The sequence below is a fragment of the Lotus japonicus genome, chromosome 3 (assembly GCF_012489685.1).
Source record: "Lotus japonicus ecotype B-129 chromosome 3, LjGifu_v1.2".
Taxonomy (NCBI): domain Eukaryota; kingdom Viridiplantae; phylum Streptophyta; class Magnoliopsida; order Fabales; family Fabaceae; genus Lotus; species Lotus japonicus.
In genome coordinates this window covers 26,788,833-26,808,517 of record NC_080043.1, presented here as the reverse complement: position 1 = coordinate 26,808,517, position 19,685 = coordinate 26,788,833, and the positions used below count along the sequence as shown (strand labels likewise).

Genomic DNA, 19,685 nt, shown 5'->3' with positions numbered 1-19,685 from the left:
GGCCACCATGATTCAACGCAGCTCCACCACCGACGGACACCTCATTCCAACCCAACAATTTGTTAGGCGCGTCCTCGAAGACGGTCACGACACTGATCCCGATTTTCACTCCAATACTTGGCTTTCAGCCCTGCAATTAGGTGGATCTGCAACTCCTCTGGGTTCCATCTTTCACCATCTAGAAAGGGTCGATCTCATCGTCGCAGTTATCAAATCATGCACACCAAACAGATTCGGCGATGTGTCAGCTACACTGAAGGTATTTCCATCTTCCGCGTTCTTTTTCATCAATGTCATGGTATTTAAATGTCCTCTGTCATGCCATATGAGTTTGAGTTTCAGGATCCTACGGGCATTGTCGGTGCTAGTGTCCATCACAAGGTTTTCACTGAAAGCGAATTTGCGAAGGACATAAATGTTGGATCTGTTATGCTTATCCAGAAGGTTTATTATTTCTAACCAACTTGACTATTGTTTCTAACCGACTTGACTATTACTTCCAGAAGGACATAAATGTTGGATCTGTTATGCTTGTCCAGCTCTCTGTGACTCCTGTGCTCCTCATACGGTGTCCATATGTCGTCATCTCATCGAAGAGAACTCGCCTCTCCATCAGTCCTGCTTGCCCAACCCGTGACTCCATCCACTTGCACGCTCTGGGCTGGTCCTCCGTGTACTCGAGGACCTCAATCTGCTGAATAATGGTGGGTGGGAAGTGCTCAAACACCCAAGCTAGCAGGAGGGAAGAGCAACCGCTCATCTGCTTAGTCTTCCTTCGTGAGGCATGACCAAGTGCATCATACAGTGTAGCTAGCGCAATGGCGCCCCACGCATACTCTGACACCCGATCAAGGTGCTGCAGCATGCCGATCCAATGGACGGAAGTGTAGTGTCCTCCACTCTTGTTAGCAAACAAAGTCGAGCCGAGGAGGTGAAGTAGCCACATCTGTGCTGCATGGTCATGCCGATGGTCTACAGTACAATAAAGAAACCATTAATCATTTAATTCACATATAATAGTTGCAAATAAATTAAATATATAGTATAACTAACCAGCAAGAGCCTTAGTGTATAGAGTCTGCAAGAACCCGAACCGCAAGCCAATGGTCTTCACCGCCTTAAACTCCATGATGTAGTCTGTGGCTACCCCTCCTAAGAGCAGAACACAGGTCTCCGCTGCCTGTTCTCTGCTGGCATGTCCGGGAGTATAAAACCTATCACCCATCGACAGATGAAGGATAGATGACACGTCATCCAGGGTGATAGTCATCTCCCCGAACGACATATGAAAGCTGCTGGTATCCTCATGCCATCTCTCGATGAGGGCATATAGAAGGGGTGTGTCTATCTCCGGATAGGTGCACCTGAAGAGCGGATAGAGTCCGGTCCCCTCCACACGCTGACGAACAACGCTCATATCGTCTCCCTCGCCCTCACATGTCAGCTTTGCCAGCTTCATCCCAGCGCTGGCAAACTTCAACACACCTCGATCGGGGTAACGCGGGTCGGTGCCTATAATATGATGCCACAGACACAGCGCAACGTGATGTGGGTAACAGACCAAAAGTGATAGATCATCAGGCCCCCTGGAAACGGTGCCTCTGTCTAGACCGGCACCTCATCCCGTCGTGCTCCATCATCACCCTCAAGTTCCACATCAACCTCAGGCTCCACATCAACCTGAAGCTCCACATCAACCTTAGGCTCCACATCAACCTTAGGCTCCACATCAACCTCATGCTCACTCTCTGTCGAACTCTGAGGAGTCATCTGACGAGAAGGCGTAGAAGGCTCGGGAGTTGTCTGACGAGAAGGCTCATGAGTCATCTCACAAGGATCTCGACGCTCCTCATATGATGTCCCACCAACATCCTGGTCCTCACCAAATCTGCCTTTGACTCTACGATAAGAAGCATGCAGCCGTTTGTGGTGATCCTCAACATCCTCCGGGGCTGTGTGGCGATCCTCAACATCCTCCGTGGCATCATGGGAGCTCCTAGCAACATGTGATTTCCTGCGCCCTTGGCTCTTCCTCTTAGCCATCTATTAAAAAATAATACTCATCAGATAATTTCAAAAGTACCAATTCTCATCAGATAATTGCAAAAGTACCAATTGATGAGCTTTATAATTGAATATTCATGCAATCAGCAAGAGATATGTACCAAGACAGATTATCAACTTAATATTCATGCAATCAGCCGAAAGCTAGAAGAAACTAAGATTATCAACTTAATATTCATGCAATCAGCTGAAAGCTAGAAGAAACTAAGATTATCAACTTAATATTCATGCAATCAGCTGAAAGCTAGAAGAAACTTAATATTCAAGAGGCTACAAATATCAACCAAGACAGGTTATTTACCTCTGATAAACTGAACAGTGATTTCTGTTTGTTCTTTGATTGCAACTCTAATCTTTTCAACAGTTTCCTGATCAATAAACCAGTATATGTAAATAAAAAGGATCAAATATATCAACTAGATAAAAAGGATCAAATATACCAGCAAGAGATATAAATAACCAATTCCAGATAAACTGCTAGAAGAATAACATTGGATACTAGCAATCAAAGGATCAAATATATCAGCTGAATGATATTCAAGTGAAACTGTGTCATGTAGACTCTTTTTAATACCATAATGTTTTGTTTGACTCAATTCTCAAGTAGTTCTCAAGCTAGATGACTTTTATGTTGTTATTGGAAGAAAAGAATAACTTGGTTCAATTGACAGGTATACAGAAACAAAAAAGATTAAGGAACTAGTCACTATGAGATTAAGGAGCTAGTCAAGCTGGAATATATTATGTTCTGTAATACTCACAGCAATTTACTAGTCACTTGTGCAGTGCGTTGAAACCGTGCATGTGGAAGATCAAGAAGATTTACTTCCTTTTCCTACAACTTTTGAAAGATTAGACCATAAGCATGAGGCCATACTATTAACAACTTACAAAAAAGAAAGATTAGACCATAAGCATGTCTGCCATATTTTGTTTAAAAACTGCCCTGTAAGTATTACTCTTAAGGCCAATCTATAAACAACAAAATTATCATGGAGAACAAAGTCAATGAGTGACATTTGAACTATCTATAAACAACAAAGTCAATGAGTGTATTGACTGCTATGTTGGAATGATCTTCATACTTCAGTTATAAACTATCTATATTAGATCAATAAGCATGGATCATTGACTAAAAAATAACATTGAATGTAACATCAGTTTCATGTAACTTCAGTTATAAACTATCTATATTCACTGCTATGTTGGAGTTTCATGTATGTAACAGCAGTCCAAAGATTCTTTCCACAGCGAAGATAGAGTACTTTAAACAATAAATAGTTAGAACACATGTATAAATCTGTGTTAAATAACAACCAATACTAAAACATTTTTAAGTACTCTTAGTTTGCATCCAAACAGAATCTTAATCCCACATCACAGTGCACCTATCTTGAGATGCAATGACAAATTATAAAAACCTTCATCAGCATGGAACAGGTCACATATGAATTTGCTAAAGAGCAACATTTCACATAAATGCCTAAACCCCTCCTAAACCCACAAAGCCAGTGCTCATCGCACCCCATCATCATAGCAGTGCTCATGGCACCCCACAATCCCCCCTCAATCCCCAAGACTGCTCATGGCACCCCAAAATCCACAAAATTTCTTCCTCATCATAGCAGTGCTCATCGCACCCCACAATCCCTGAGAGTTAAACCAAACCGCACCCCACAATGGTATCTCAGCAGCATAAATCAGCAGACCAAACCAAATCGCACCCCACAATCCCCAAATCCCTAAAACCCCAAATAACAACCTCATCCCCAAACCGCACCAAACTATTCGAATTCCAAACCCTAACATACGAATTGAATTGAATACAACAAATAGATGATGAAGAAGATGAAGGCTCTTACCTCTACCGTTCCAGTTGATGAAGATGATGAAGGTTTGGAGGGGGAAAATCGCGAGAGCTTCGGAAATGAGAGACCAAGAAGGGTTTCAGAATGAAATGGAACTGACCCCGTGTTTTGTTTTAATACTAACAGTATTCGGAACTGTTCCTTTCGAATCATTTAGGAATACCGGAATCCGAAAGCCTTCGGATATTGTTGTTCCGAAAATAAACACACAGGGACATTATGGTATTTCCCCACACTTAAGTGGGGTGGCATTTCTAAGCCCTGGGGTGCCAAATCCAGGGCTCCACGGGTACGGGTAAACTCTTGTTTACAGACCACATCTGTACATTCCTCATATCAATTTCCAGGTGTCGACTAGTATCAAGCAGTTCTATGAATATCAGCAAATCCCACAAGTGCTCCACGCCGACAACCCAATAGTCAAAGTTCAGTAGTTCACAAACCACCGACCATCAAATCGCTTGTAGACAAAGCAGGGGTTGGGAAATCCACTCATACATAGATGAATTAAAATTTCTCACCCTCCCAGATAACAAGTGCCACACCCGACGTTGAGCCTTGTCAAAAATCTCTGCCTTCTGTAATATTCTTCCATTGAAAATTATCCAGTTCCTATGCACCCACAGAGACCAGGTTATTGCAAACCAAACCATCCGGAAAGCTGCGTTCTGTTTGGAGGAAAAGCCAGGCCAAGCATGCTGCAATAAGTGACTGATGGATCCGGTGTTTGTAACCCAAGTAGGGCAAAATATGGAGGTGTACGTAGATGATATGATAAGTCAATAGCTAGTGGCAAACCAAGTGAAGGAAACTTAGTAGGTAAGGATGCACAACTTCTGAGGTATTTGGAGTGAGTACGCCATTTAATGAGTTTGATCAAAGAGGTAACCATAGAATACATGCCTAGTGATTAGAATCAGCGGTCAAAGGTGTTGGCCCAATCGATGAGCACACAAAAGCAGGGGAATCACAAATCACTGTTTCAAAATACACTGCATTCCCAAGGCGTAGTTGTGAAAATTGTATGCAATGTGAATAAGGAGAACTTGTGGATGCATCTTATACTAGTAGTGTTAGCCAAAGATTTGGATGATGCCATAAGATATCCAAATAAACTAAGGCGGGAGGTGAGTTTTTACACGTTGATTAATGGTCACTTGTCCAACGAGGTTTCGTGTATCCCTTATTAAAGTATATCACACTTGATCAGGAAAAGGGTGTTATGCAAGAAGTGCACGAAGGGGTATGTGCGAATCATATTGGTGGGTGATCCTTGACAACTAAGGTTTTGAGGGTAGGTTTTATTGGTAAGCTTTGAAGAAACATAGCCAAGAACATGTCAAAAGGTGCAACTAGTGCCTAATTTTTGCGGATCTTCACAAGGCGCCACTAGAGCAGCTCGCCTCTTCTCCTTGGCCATTTGTCATGTGGGGGGAAGACTTGTTGGGACCTTTGCCAGTTGCCATGTCACAAATGAAATTCATTGTGGTGGTTGTGGGCTATTTTACTAATTGGATCGAAGCATAACCATTAGCTACTATAACTACAACAAAAATCACAAGTTTTTATTCGAAAAGAATAATTTGTAGATTTGGTGTTCCCATGGAGATTGTCTCTATCAATGACACACAATTTATAAGTAAGGTTACCAGAGAATTTTGTGATGAACTGAGATCCAAATTAGGTTCTCGTCTGTTGAGTACCCACAATCGAACGGGCAGGTTGAATTGGCTAATAAGGTTATCTTGGCGGGAATCAAGAAAAGATTGGATTTGCCAACATGCGATAGGTTGAGAAATTTCTAACCGTGTTGTGGTCAGACAACACAACGCCACAATCCAGCACAGGGGAGACCCCTTATAGACTGACTTACGGAGTGGATGCAATTTTGCTCATAGAATTGAAAAATGACACCTAGTGAGTTGCAACGATGGATAAAGATAGTAACGCCAGTAGCATGAAGTTGATCAGAGTGGCACAAAAAATGGGGGGTTTGAATTGTGTCATCAAAAACTTGGATTTCCAAACGATTGAGAGATTTATCATCTTCGTTGGGATCGTTTGGCGTAGCGGAAACTTTAGAGCAGGGAAGGAATCAATGAACAACATTGTTTTTATCCTGCTTCATTCCCTAAACGATAGGGCTACATCCAGTCCTTGGCTATACCAAGATTTTACTAAGTACAAGTATCAATGACTTCTCCATACAAGTATTTTTGGCCATGCCTCTTCAGGCATTACTGAGTATTCTTTGACCACTGCCTCTCCAGACAAACCAAGTATTCTTTGTCCTCTGCCTCCTCAGGAAATTACAAGTATTTTTTGTACCCTGCCTCTTCAGGAAATTACAAGTACTCCTAGGACTTCTCCTTACTAAGTATTATCAAGACCCCTCCTTTACAAATATGTCTCTTCTAAAAAGAGTGACGGTAGATACAATTCAGTTCATGAATCACAAAGTACATTTGGACTAAGTTTTGACTCTAAGACTTATACTTTATGTTCTATTCCATGCAAGAACTCTTCAGAAAAACTTCTCTTCATGTTGAAGCAGACGATGTTTATGATCGTTTCTGAGTGGTGAGCACTAAGGCTTCTTTTCTTTGTGAGCCGTGAAGGCTAATTATGTCGAGCATGAAGGCTTCTTCTTTATGAGCATGAATGCTGATTCTGCAAGTATTCAGATCTTCACTTTATACTCATGAATCTACTATGAGAGAAAGATAGTCGTTGGAGCGTGTTCTTCACAGAGCTTCTAGCTGTTGGATCAAACGGTACATTGTGTACTTGAGTCAGATGCATTACTGTTTGATTGAGACCTTTTGCAGAAAAGATGTATTCTATCAGCGTGTAGGTAGTATATGTATGAGCTTCTATCCGTTGGTGTATAGATATGGAAATGTGATAGTGACACCATTGTACTTCTTACTTTGCATTTTCCTTTGTTAGAACATGTGATATTGACTTTGCAAAACTTCTTCAAGAAGCTATGCTTAGCTTTTTTCTATTTTGTTTTCAACGGTGATCCTTTAGACTTTGCAGCTTTCATCATTTGAAAAACTTTGTTCCACTCAGACGATGTGCTTTGATTTCTTTTCAGCTTCTGTCGTCTTTCCTTTCTTCAAACAATGATCCTGCTTCATTCATTCTTCATGTTGGTCACTAGGAGTTTAGAGATAAGCTTTGACCAATCACTTGAAGCTTCTTTTCAGGTGATAGATTGTCTTGATAGTGTGCTGCCTGAATGAGTAGATGATAGTAGGCAAAGACAATAAGCTTTATTCCATTTCTCCATTTATTCTTTGAGAGAGAAAGAGGAAACTTGTTATTTTTGTCGTTGTTCTTGTTTCCTTGATCAACGTGCTTTATAGTGTATCACTTAATTTCTTGCCCTTGACTTTCTCCTCTAGCTTGTCTGAGATGTATTTCAAATTTCGTTGGCTCTTATTCTTTGGACATTGCTTCATTTGTTCAGTCTTTGAGATAGACTATGAAAGTAGACGTTAAGTACAGTCTTTTCAGATGATCTAATTGCTTGAGTTAATCTTGCAAGAGTTGACTTGAAGCTTTGACCTTAATTGCGTAGACTGTCTTGTGTCTTGATCGTTCTTCTCTTCTCTTGCTCAGACAATGTAGCACATTTTGACTTTCTTTGCTTGTATCGTTTTCCCTTGTTGTTTTGACCTTTCTCCTCTTAGATTGAGCGTCTTCTTGCATAGTCTTGTGCTTTGGATATCAGACGATGAGATATGTGAATCATAAGTGTTGTTTTCCTGAAATGTAATTCATGTGAAGCTTTCAGCATAACAGTTATACTCTTCAAAGTTGTTATCATTCAAAATATGATAAATTATTTGTCTAGCGTTTGAACTTAACATAACATGGTGCTAGTTTCGACATGTTTCCCGAGATGAGAGAAATGGCACGCCTCTGAGGGGCAGAGAACAAGTAGCGGGCAGCGAGATGCTAAGACACTTGAGTGGTTCCGAGACAAATGAAAGAAGGGAACTTGGTGTTGCGAAGGCGAGTAGGGACTCTAAACAATAACAAACAAATTTTTTTTTGAGAACTAAAGGATTATATTAATAGGAAAAGCCATGAGAACAATCCTCACATGTGGGTAAAAAGAAACGAACAGTACAAGATTAGAAACAACCCGCATTGACTCAACTAGAAGTCAAAGCCTATCTTAACATATTTGGTAACCAGAAAGCTAATGAAATTAGGTTATGCTTTTCTCAAAATCTCTAAAAGCTAATCTATTATTTTTAGAGCGACTGTACCATTTGACCCATCTTTTTTCAGTCTTAAAAGTTACTTTTAAGTTAAATTTAAAATAAGGGCTTTTAGAAAAGAAAAGAAAACAAGTAAATTCTTTTTGTCAGTTTTTATTTATTATAGCTTAAAAGCTACTTTTAATTTAAAAAACCTTTGCCACTTTTTAAATTCAGGATAGTGGATGGTGCGATGACACGATGGTGGAGGGGTCAGGTAGCAGTGGTGGTGGAGGTTGGTGGTACCTAGTAGCAGCGGCAACGATGGAGGTGGTTGTTACTTGGTTGTGGTCGTGGTGATGGATGAGGTGGTGGTAGAGGGTGGAGGTGGTGGTGGTGGTGGTGGTGGTATTGGTGTAGGTGGGTGCTACCTGGTTGCGACAGTGGTCAAGCCAGCAACAGTTGTGGTGTGAGAGGGTAATGATGGAGGTGATGGTGGAGGAGGCGGTGGAAGCAGTGGTGTAGGATTGAGGTGGAAATGGAGAAAATGATAGTGGTGAGGGTGGTGTTGGGTGGTGATGGCCGTGGAAGGTGATAGTGGCGATGGTGGAGGTGGTTGTAGTGGTGGCAACAATAAAAATGGTGGTGGTGGAGCAGGTGGTGATGGTGGAGGCCATGGAAGGTGGTGGTGGCAGTGGAAATGGTCATGGTGGTGACAACGGTCGTGGTGGTGGTGATGGAGGGTGGCAGTAGCGATGACGGTAGAGGTGGTGGTGGAGGGTAGTGGTGGTCGCAACGATGGTGGTCGCAGTCGTGGCAGTGACTATGGTGGTGGTGAAGGGCGGTGGTGGCAGTGATTTTAATGGTGGTGGTGGTGGTGGTCGAGGGTGGAGGTGACAATATAGGCGAAGCTGGCGACGATGACAGTGGTTGAGGGTGATGGTGGTAGGGCTGGAAAGTGATGGTGGTGGTGGTGACAATGATGGTGGTAAAACCGACGCCGATAGTGTAGGTGATGCTAGAGAGATAGCGTAAATAAGAGCATGTCACACTGGTCTTAGGGCAACCTAGGCACGTTTTCATCAGCTTATTTTATAAAATACTCCCATTTAACTTTTTTACTTAAAAGCTACTTTTTTATTTATTTTGTAAAAAATATGTAACTTATTTTTTAAGAGCTTGTTACAAATTGTGTTTGGTCAAACTTTAGCTTAAAAGTACCTTAGAAAATCCAAAAAAGTTGGGTCAAACACTACCTAAAAATCATTATTTTTTTAATTTGAAACAAACACACACGTGTCGTTTAAAAGGATAGCAAATTAATGTTTTAAAATTTAATTTCTAATAATATTACTAATAGTGATTACCTATTTTGAATCAATAAATCAACTTGATTATTGGTTGTGAACTCGGCGAGTCCCCAGGGTCCCTCGCCTAAGAGACCCGACCTCGGGCGTGGGACGCGTCATGACCTTGGGCCTCCCTTCCCGAGGCCCAACTGGCCCATTCGCACAGACTAAGGGCGTCAAAGCCCAACTCCACCTCTATAAATAGGAGGGGAATACTAATTGTAAGGGACTCTTAACTCATTTGAGAAATAATAGCATTGAAATTCAGTTATATTTTCTCTCTCTAAGCGGTTAGAGTTTCTCTCTCTAAGCATTCACATCACTTTCTTCACACTTTGGGTACTACCTTCCCTCTCTATGTTCTAGCACGGAACATTTGGCGCCGTCTGTGGGGAACGGTAGATTTCGATTCCCGGACTACATGGATCGTGATTCGGTTGAGTGAAGCTCGTTTCTCTATGCGATTTCTCTCCAGTTTTTCTTGATGGATCGTGATTTGGTTCTCGCGCGATTCGCAATTTGATTTCGAGAAGTTCAAGTTTCTGTGAAAATTGGTGCGTGATGACCCTAGTTTAGTAGTGTTTTTAGGGTCATTTCGTTGTGGGTTTTGAGTCTTTTTGTTGAGTCTCATGTAGCGTTTCATGCATTCTCATGCATTTTTATCTTTATTAGTCCTTTTGCATTGCTTTCGTAATTTCATAGTTTTATAAGGTCTTTAATGGTATTTTAGTAGAGTTTAGGGGTCTTGAAGGAGGCATTAAAGACGAGTTAAAATGAAGATTTAAGGTTTTTTAGGCGAGCTGGGGCGCTCAAGCGCCCCACAGTGGCGCCTGAGCGCCAGGATGGCAAAAGCCAAAATGCTGGAAAAATCAGTCTAGTGCTTGAGCGCCCGGCACTGGCGCTTGAGCGCCCGGCACACCAGAAATCTCGTCCATTTTACCTATAAATAGGATTTTTGTCATTTCTCTTGGGATCTTTTGTCATTTTCTCATATTTCAATAAGTTAGAAGAGAGGGTTTGGGTTCTAGAGCTTGAGGAGCTTCCTCCAAGTCCTATGATCCAGGTTTTGTCTTTCTTTTCTTGTATGGATTTCATAGCCATGTTTGGCTAAATCCCTTTTGCTTTGGGTTCTTTGTAAGACTTATGATGTTTTAATCTTAATTCCTATTTCTATTCATGAATCCTCTGAGTAAACCCTTGAATCCCATATCCATGCTTTATGTTTCAAGTTAGAACATGTGCTAGCTTTATACTTTTCTATAAATAGAACATAAGTTTTTTATAGATTAGGGACTTGTTGTGGGATTACCTCTTCTATACTTGCTACTAGGAATAGAGGAAGGGTTGGGGTTTGTTGGCCTGAATTGCATGCTTAATGCCTTTAGCAAATGTTTAGTGTATCAAGGAATTATGCTTATCTTTTGGCTTGAGAGGATTGTCTATGCGAGGCATCGATAGATAATTGATTAGGCTAGAACATCAAGGAGAGACTCGGAGTTTTGTGGATAGATTAGGTTGATTAGAACTGAATTAGTCAAGCAAGAACCCAAGGCATTCTCACCATTGATTATCACACACTTATCTTTGTTAGCTTTCTAATTAAGTATCACAACAATCAATCAACCTTTAAAACTGAATTTTACTCGCTTTCCTACCGTGAACTCGAGGCTTAAACTGAATTGCCACTCCAATTCCCTGTGGTTCGATAAATTAAAACCGGGTGAATTCCGTACACTTGCGGATTGACCAACAAGTTTTTGGCGCCGTTGCCGGGGAATTGTTTGTGGTTTTTGGTTTAAGTTTTTAGTTTGTGGTTTTATTTTTTGCTTTTATCTTTGTCTAGAATTGGTGCTACTAATCTTTCTCTATTTGAGTGTCACACTTTCAGGTTGCTCTCGAGAGAGACACCGTCATGGGTGGCCATATGACGGAGGAGGAGATGCAAGCCCATATCAGGGCAAGAATCCAAGAGGGGATCACCCTCTGATTATGTGAACAAGAAGTTGAGAATGCCAACCGGTCTCTTCAGGAACTTACTTCGGCTACCATGAGTTATGACTATCCCGGGAGCATTGCCTTTCCCGAGGGAGTGGGAAAATTTAAGTTGAGACCGACATTCATCAACTTGGTTAGCCAAAACTGATGACCCGGGTTTATATGATGTTTTTAGGGTTTTTCCTTGTAGGTTTTGAGTCTTATTCTTGTGTCTCATGTAGTGTTTCATGCATTCTCATGCATTTTTACTTTTATTTGTGCATTTGCATTAGTTTAGTAATTTTGTAGTTTTATAAGGGCTTTAGTTGCATTTGATTAGAGTTTAAGAGTCATAGGCAATTTCCACTTGTTTTGGAGCCTTTGTGCAAAACTAACCTCTGAATTTCTAGATATTTTCCTAGCTTTGTCATCAAGTTTTCAGGTTGTAACAGCTGAAGATGGAGTGTCTAGAGGTTTGGAGAATTGAAGGGAGGCTTAAAGAGGCTTAAAGAGGAGTAAAGGGGAGTTAAAATGAAGATCAAAAGGTTTTCCAGCAAGTCAGAGCGCCTAGGCGTGCTCCATTGGCGCCTAGGCGCCAATTACCTTCCAGAGGCTCAGTTTCAGCATGGAATTGGCGCTCAGGCGCTCTGAATTGGCGCCTAAGCGCTAGGAACATCCCAGACTCGTGATTTTTGCCTATAAATAGGATTCTAGTCATTTTCTCTGGTATCTTTTAATACTTTGTAAAATTCAGAGGTAGAGGATCATCTAGGAGAGTGAGAGAGGGCTTCCAAGCTTGTAATTCAGGTTCTTAGCTAAGCATGGCAAGAGCCATGCTTGGCTAATCTCTCTTCTTATGCTTTGGTTTTCATGTAAGACTTTTCATCTTTAAGTTATAATCTTAAGTTCTTTCCCACATGTTCTTCTTCTTTCCTTGAATCCCATTTTCTGAACATCAATCTAAGCTTGTATGTATGCTTGCTTTTTGCTTTTCTATAATCAGAACGGAAGTTTGTTATAGATTAGGGAACCGATTTGGGATTACCCCTTCTATGCTTGCTACTAGGAATAGAGGAAGGGTTGGGGTTTGATGGCCTGAATTTGCATGATCTAAAACCTCATATAAATGACTAAGTACACAAGGAATTAGGCTTAGCTTTTAGTATGAGAGAATTGCTTATGTGAGGAATCAATAAGTGAGTAACTAGGCTATATCATCAAGGAGAGATCCATGAGAACATGTGCTTAGAATGATGTACTTGAATTGACTAGTTGAACAAGAACCCAAAGCATGTTATTTTCTGAATTGTCTTTTTATTTTTCCTTTTCCTTATTACTACTTCAACATATCTTTTATTCAATAATACAAACCTTCATACTCAAGGCTTAAGCTGAATTTAGTCACTCACAATCCCTGTGGTTCGATAATTAAAACCGGGTGGATTCGTACACTTGCGGATTTACCAACAAGTTTTTGGCGCCGTTGCCTGGGATTGTTTGTGATTTTCCTTTTGAGTTACGAGTTTGAAGTATAGTCTACCTAAGACTTAAACTTAGGGCTGAATGGGAGACAACCCATGTTTTTTTTTCTGTTTTACGTTTTGTCTTCTGTTTTGTTTTTCAGGAAATAAAAGCCATTGGATAACACTTGGAAGCACTCAATCACTTGAAAGGAGGTTCTTTTCTTACTATGAGTTTAGTTCATGCATTTTTTTATATTTTTCTTTTGTAGATTTTTCTTTTTGTTTATCCTTTTTGATCATGCATAGAGTCTTTTAAACCTTGGTCATTACTTTCTTATACTCAAATGATATGTTCCCAAGTTTTGCTCTTTCACATGATGCTGGTTTTGAAAATGTTTTTAAGTGGATACTTTGTGCTTTCTTTTGGGGAGTGATTGTATGTTTGTGAAAGAAAGGGAGAGACTTCAGTCTTCTAAGTGTTATCTTGAGGATAGAGTTGATGTGAGTTCACAAGGGTCCATCTTTGACCCTTCACTATATAATTTCCCTGGAGGATCCTGACTCACTTGCACTTCTTGGTTCTGTGTTTCATTTGGTGCACCCTTGAGAGTAGCTCTATGAGACTTGCATCTTTGAGACTGGTAGGTTTTCTTGGACTTCAGAGCTTGTATTGTATATATATTTGTCCCTAGTCGATCCTTTTGAGCCTTATGGAGATTCTATTGTTACCTTGATTATTGGGCTCGATGATTGGTTGGATTCAATGGGGAGTTGTGGTCCTTAAATCTTAATGGAGCTAGTTTATGAAAAGTGCAATTGTCTCTTGCCCCAATGGAAAAAAATCGGAAAAAAATCAAAAGAAAAAAATGAACTCCATGGAATGGGTGGAGTTCCAAGAAAAAAAGAAAAAAAATTCTGAAACAAAGGGGGTTAAGAGACTTGTTTGCTAAGTATCAATTGCTTTAAGTTCCGGTTTTCATGAAGGACCACACTCAAATTTTATGCAGCCTTAGTCTTCCTTAGGGACCACCTACCTTGTGCTTTACCTAGCCAACATCATAACCCTTTTGAAGTCTCATTCAATAATGCATTGTCAACTTTAGTTGCTCTTGAGGGAATGATTCTCAGAACCTATGAACTTGCTTGTGTGCTCAGTGCACTAAACAATTGTCGCATGCTAGGATGTTAGCTCTAAATGCTTCTCATAGTGGACTCTAATTCTTCTTTGTCTAAGAGTAGCATGAAGTTGATTGTTGAATCTTTCTCTTGGGACTAACTGCATTTACTTGATCCCCCGGTTTTCTAAAAATGTACCCCTCTTTTGGAATATGTGTTGGGAGTAATTATTTGTGCTTGAGGGCAAGCTAATTTTAGTGACGCTCGAGGGCGAGCTGTCGTTGAGTATAGTGGTGTGATGACCCAGGTTTATATGATGTTTTTAGGGTTTTTCCTTGTAGGTTTTGAGTCTTTTTCTTGTGTCTCATGTAGTGTTTCATGCATTCTCATGCATTTTTACTTTTATTTGTGCATTTGCATTAGTTTAGTAATTTTGTAGTTTTATAAGGGCTTTAGTTGCATTTGATTAGAGTTTAAGAGTCATAGGCAATTTCCACTTGTTTTGGAGCTTTTGTGCAAAACTAACCTCTGAATTTCTAGATATTTTCCTAGCTTTGTCATCAAGTTTTCATGTTGTAACAGCTGAAGATGGAGTGTCTAGAGGTTTGGAGAATTGAAGGGAGGCTTAAAGAGGCTTAAAGAGGAGTAAAGGGGAGTTAAAATGAAGATCAAAAGGTTTTCCAGCGAGTCAGAGCGCCTAGGCTTGCTCCATTGGCGCCTAGGCGCCAATTGCTTTTTCCAGGGTTCTGGAATTGGCGCCTAGGCGTGCTTAATTGGCGCCTAGGCGCCAATTACCTTCCAGAGGCTCAGTTTCAGCATGGAATTGGCGCTCAGGCGCTCTGAATTGGCGCCTGAGCGCTAGGAACATCCCAGACTTGTGATTTTTGCCTATAAATAGGATTCTAGTCATTTTCTCTGGTATCTTTTAATACTTTGTAAAATTCAGAGGTAGAGGATCATCTAGGAGAGTGAGAGAGGGCTTCCAAGCTTGTAATTCAGGTTCTTAGCCAAGCATGGCAAGAGCCATGCTTGGCTAATCTCTCTTCTTATGCTTTGGTTTTCATGTAAGACTTTTCATCTTTAAGTTATAATCTTAAGTTCTTTCCCTCATGTTCTTCTTCTTTCCTTGAATCCCATTTTCTGAACATCAATCTAAGCTTGTATGCATGCTTGCTTTTTGCTTTTCTATAATCAGAACAGAAGTTTGTTATAGATTAGGGAACCGATTTGGGATTACCCCTTCTACGCTTGCTACTAGGAATAGAGGAAGGGTTGGGGTTTGATGGCCTGAATTTGCATGATCTAAAACCTCATATAAATGACTAAGTACAGAAGGAATTGAGCTTAGCTTTTAGTATGAGAAAATTGCTTATATGAGGAATCAATAAGTGAGTAACTAGGCTATATCATCAAGGAGAGATCCATGAGAACATGTTCTTAGAATGATGTACTTGAATTGACTAGTTGAACAAGAACCCAAAGCATGTTATTTTCTGAATTGTCTTTTTATTTTTCCTTTTCCTTATTACTACTTCAACATATCTCTTATTCAATAATACAAACCTTCATACTCAAGGCTTAAGCTGAATTTAGTCACTCACAATCCCTGTGGTTCGATAATTAAAACCGGGTGGATTCGTACACTTGCGGATTTACCAACAAAAACCAATATGGTGGAGGTACTTTGGAAGATCCACATGCTCACATGGAGAGGTTCATCCGGAATTGCAACACTATTCGGGTGAACAATGTTCCGGCGGATGCAATTTGGTTGAGCTTGTTTCCATTTTCTTTGAAGGACACCGCTGCGGAATGGCTCAATTCTCAACCTCAAGGGAGCTTCACTACTTGGGAAGACTTAGCGGAAAAGTTCACAACAAGGTTCTTCCCAAGAGCCCTTTTGAGGAAATTGAAAAAAGACATCATGAATTTTGTGCAACCCACTGAAGAAAATCTCTATGAAGCTTGGGAGCGCTTCAAGAAGCTCTTGAGGAAATGTCCTCAACACAATCTCACCCAAGCTGAATTGGTTGCAACATTTTATGATGGTCTACAATACTCCTTGAGGTTTGGCCTAGATGCAGCTTCAAATGGCAAGTTCGATGCTCTTCCCCCACAAGTGGGGTATGACTTAATAGAAAAGATGGCAGCGAGAGCCATGAACTCTGAAAATGATCGCCAAACCCGAAGGAGTAAGCTTGAAGTGGAAGCTTACGACAAGCTCTTGGCCTCCAACAAGCAACTCTCCGAACGAATTGCGGAGATTCAAAATCACATAAAGGCGACCAATTTGGTCGGTGCTACAGCAGCCAAAGTGGAGTGTGTGGCTATTGGAGGGCCCAATGTTAGTGAATTTTGCACCATTACTAGTCAGGGTTTCCGAGGTCAAAGCTCTGGACTTTCTCAACAAGTCCAAGAGCATGTTGGTGAAAATGATGGTGGCAAGAAGAGCTTAGAGGAGCTATTGGAGAGTTGCATCAACCGCATGAATAACAACCATAAGAACCAAGAGGCGGCTATCAAGAACTTGGAGAACCAACTTGGCCAGCTAGCCAAGCAAATGGCCGAGATACCTCAAGGTAAGTTTTCTCCCGATTCTTTAATTTTGTCTAAACAAGAAAATTTTGCTGTTGTTACCACTAGGAGTGGGAGAGTGTTACACGAGTCATAAAAACAAGATGAGGGAGAGAAAAATGAGAAAGTACAGAAAGAATATGAGGGTGCTACGGAGAAGAGAGTGAGTGAACCTGTGAAAGCTAGAGTTGTGAGCACTCCTTCTCCTGAACTTAGTAAGATTCCATTCCCCAAGGCTTTGGTTAAGAAAAATCTGGATAAACAGTTTTCTAAGTTTTTGGAAGTTTTTAAGAAACTCCACATCGATATTCCTTTTTCTGAAGCCTTGGAGCAAATGCCTATCTATGCTAAGTTCATGAAGGACATTTTAAGTAAGAGAAGGAAGTTGAGTGAGGTTGATGAAACTATCATGATGACCGAGGAGTGTAGTGACATTTTGCAAAGAAAAATGCCTAAGAAGAGAAGGGATCCTGGGAGTTTTACTATCCCAGTGGAGATTGAGGGGTTGACTGTTGTTGAAGCCTTGTGTGATTTGGGAGCGAGCATCAACTTGATGCCGCTCAGCATGTTTAGAAGGCTGAACTTAGGATAGGTCACCCCGACCATGCTCTCCTTACAAATGGCGGACCGATCCCTAAAAACACCTTATGGGATCATTGAAGATGTGATGGTTAAGGTTGATAAGTACGTGTTCCCAGTTGATTTTGTGGTGCTGGACATGGAGGAGGATGCGAAGATTCCTCTCATTCTTGGCCGACCCTTCTTAGCCACTGGCAGGGCTAAGATCGATGTTGATAAGGGTCAGCTCATTCTCAGAGTAGGTGAGAACAAGGTAAGATTTTCGGTTTTCAATCCTAATTTGCAAACTAACCTTAATGATGGTTTTGTTTGTGATATGATCAAAAGCTTGTCCAGGTCTTCAAAGGAGACCCCCAAGTTAAGTGAAAAAGATGTTGAGCTTAATCAAGCTCTCATCAAGCTTGTTAGTGAAAACAAGTATGGGGGGTCTAAGGAGGAGAATTTCCAAGACCACATGGCCCGATTCACTCAAGCTAGTCACCTTGTAAATATGGAATGTGTGACTAGTGATGAGTTCATGATTAAGCTCTTCCCTCACTCCTTGAATGGGGGAGAAAGGATTTGGTACGATGGTTTAGATGATACCCTTTCTTGGGAGGGGTTGTTCCAAAAGTTTTGTGCAAGGTTCCTACCTGGTACATGTGGAGAAAAGATTGATGGTAAGGAATTCCCTTCCTAACACCAAAGGAAGGAGAGTCCACCTAGGACTATAACTTAGGGCTGCTTGGGAGACAACCCAAGTCTTGTTTTACTTTGCTTGTTTGTTTGTTGCATTTTGCAGGGAATGAGAGCCTGAATTTTGGAGTAGGAGGTGTATCTAAGGCCTCCATGGTAGTTGGTAAAGGAGGTCGACTCTTTCCCTTAGTTTAGGTCATGAATTTTTTTTTTGCATATTTTTCCTTTGTAGCCTTCATTTTCTATTTGGTCATGCATTGTTTAGTTAGAGTCGTTTTTTTTTTGGGTCTTTACTTCCCTATACTCACATGTTTTCGCCCTTAGTTTTGCTCTCTAGCTTGTGCTGGTTTTGGAAAATGTTTTTGTGAATACTTGTGTTGTCTTTTGGGGATGAGTGATTGCATGCTTTGGGGAAGAGAGGAGGAGACTTCGGTCTTCTGAGTGTTTCTTAAGGATAGAATTGGTGTGAGTCCCTAAGGGTCTTTTTTTTTACCCTTCACCATAAAATTACCCTGGAGGATCCTGACTCACTCGTACTTCTTGGTTCTGTATTGATTTCACACTTTGCATGCCTTGTGATACTTGCACAATTCTTGAGACTTGTAGGTTTTTGAGCTTCAGAGTTTGTTGGCTTGAACATTTGTCCCTAGTTGTCCCTTTTGAGCCTATTGAAGATTTCTTTGTTAGCTAAATGATTAGGGATGGATGATAGGTTGGATTTTGGGGAGTGTTGGTCCTTGCATTGTGTTGGAGCTAGTAATTAAAGTTGGAAATTGTCTCTTTCCCCATGTGAAGAAAAAGAAGAAAAAGAAAAAGAAAAAAAGACTCATAATCAAGTTGAAGTTGCAAAAAGGAAGAAATAGAAGAAAAGAAAGTTGAAAAAGAGGGGTCAAGAGACTTGTGCAAAAAAAATGTTTGTTGTTGAAAGCTCAAGGGGGGGGGGGTACTAATAGGACCATACTCAATATGTTTTGAAGCCTAGTCTTCCTTAGGGGCTAACCACCTTGTACTTCACCAACCCACACATTTCACCCCTTGTGAAGTCTCTTTGAATTTGTACATGTTTGATCTTTGTTGCTTTTGAGTGAACAAAATCCAGAACCTATGAACTGCTTGTGTGCTCAGTGCACTAAATGTATATCTCATCCTAGGAATTTTAGATCTATATGTTTCTCATAATGGACTCTACACTCTTCTTTGTATGAAAGTGGCATGAAGTGGATTGTTGTGTCTTTCTTTTTGAACCAGCTGTAGTTTCAATATCCCCCGTTTTTTGTGATAAGTATTCTGTTGAGAGCACTTGTTTTCAGCTGGAGTTGCACTTGTTCTTCCGCCTGAAGGCAAACGAGTCGTTCTTTACGCTCGAGGGCGAGCTGTCGTTGAGTATAGTGGTGTGATGACCCTAGTTTAGTAGTGTTTTTAGGGTCATTTCGTTGTGGGTTTTGAGTCTTTTTGTTGAGTCTCATGTAGTGTTTCATGCATTCTCATGCATTTTTATCTTTATTAGTCCTTTTGCATTGCTTTGGTAATTTCATAGTTTTATAAGGTGTTTAATGGTATTTTAGTAGAGTTTAGGGGTCTTGTTTAATTCCTAGTTCATTTTATACTTTTGTGCAATTTAACCTTTGAGTTTCTTGCTTTTGTTCCTAGTCTTTCTATGCAAGTAACCAGGTTGTAACAGCTGAAGGAAGAAGGCCAAGGGGTTTAAAGACTTGAAGGAGGCATTAAAGAGGAGTTAAAATGAAGATTTAAGGTTTTTTAGGCGAGCTGGGACGCTCACGCGCCCCACAGTGGCGCCTGAGCGCCAGG

At 40.8% G+C, this 19,685-nt stretch overlaps 1 protein-coding gene and 1 non-coding gene across 2 annotated transcripts; both read right to left on the bottom strand.

Moving 5' to 3' along the window:
• Positions 1–493: 493 nt before the first annotated feature.
• On the bottom strand, positions 494–1,417 carry LOC130743854 (protein MAIN-LIKE 1-like). The gene is made up of 2 exons (XM_057596076.1): positions 1,054–1,417; positions 494–972 (listed from the first exon to the last, which is right to left on the bottom strand). Exons 1-2 carry the CDS (start codon positions 1,415–1,417, stop codon positions 494–496), a joined length of 843 nt encoding a protein of 280 aa, XP_057452059.1.
• A 14,537-nt stretch (positions 1,418–15,954) lies between these two features.
• LOC130709737 (small nucleolar RNA R71) lies at positions 15,955–16,061 on the bottom strand. The gene has a single exon (XR_009010206.1). It is a non-coding gene; the product is annotated as a small nucleolar RNA R71 (small nucleolar RNA).
• Positions 16,062–19,685: the final 3,624 nt, after the last annotated feature.

Excerpts from the sequence above, each read along its gene's own strand:
- LOC130743854 (XM_057596076.1), bottom strand. The coding sequence starts at position 1,417 with ATGAGCGTTGTTCGTCAGCGTGTGGAGGGGACCGGACTCTATCCGCTC. Across the intron at positions 973-1,053 it reads ATACACTAAGGCTCTTGCTG|ACCATCGGCATGACCATGCA; the intron begins GTTAGTTATACT and ends ATTGTACTGTAG.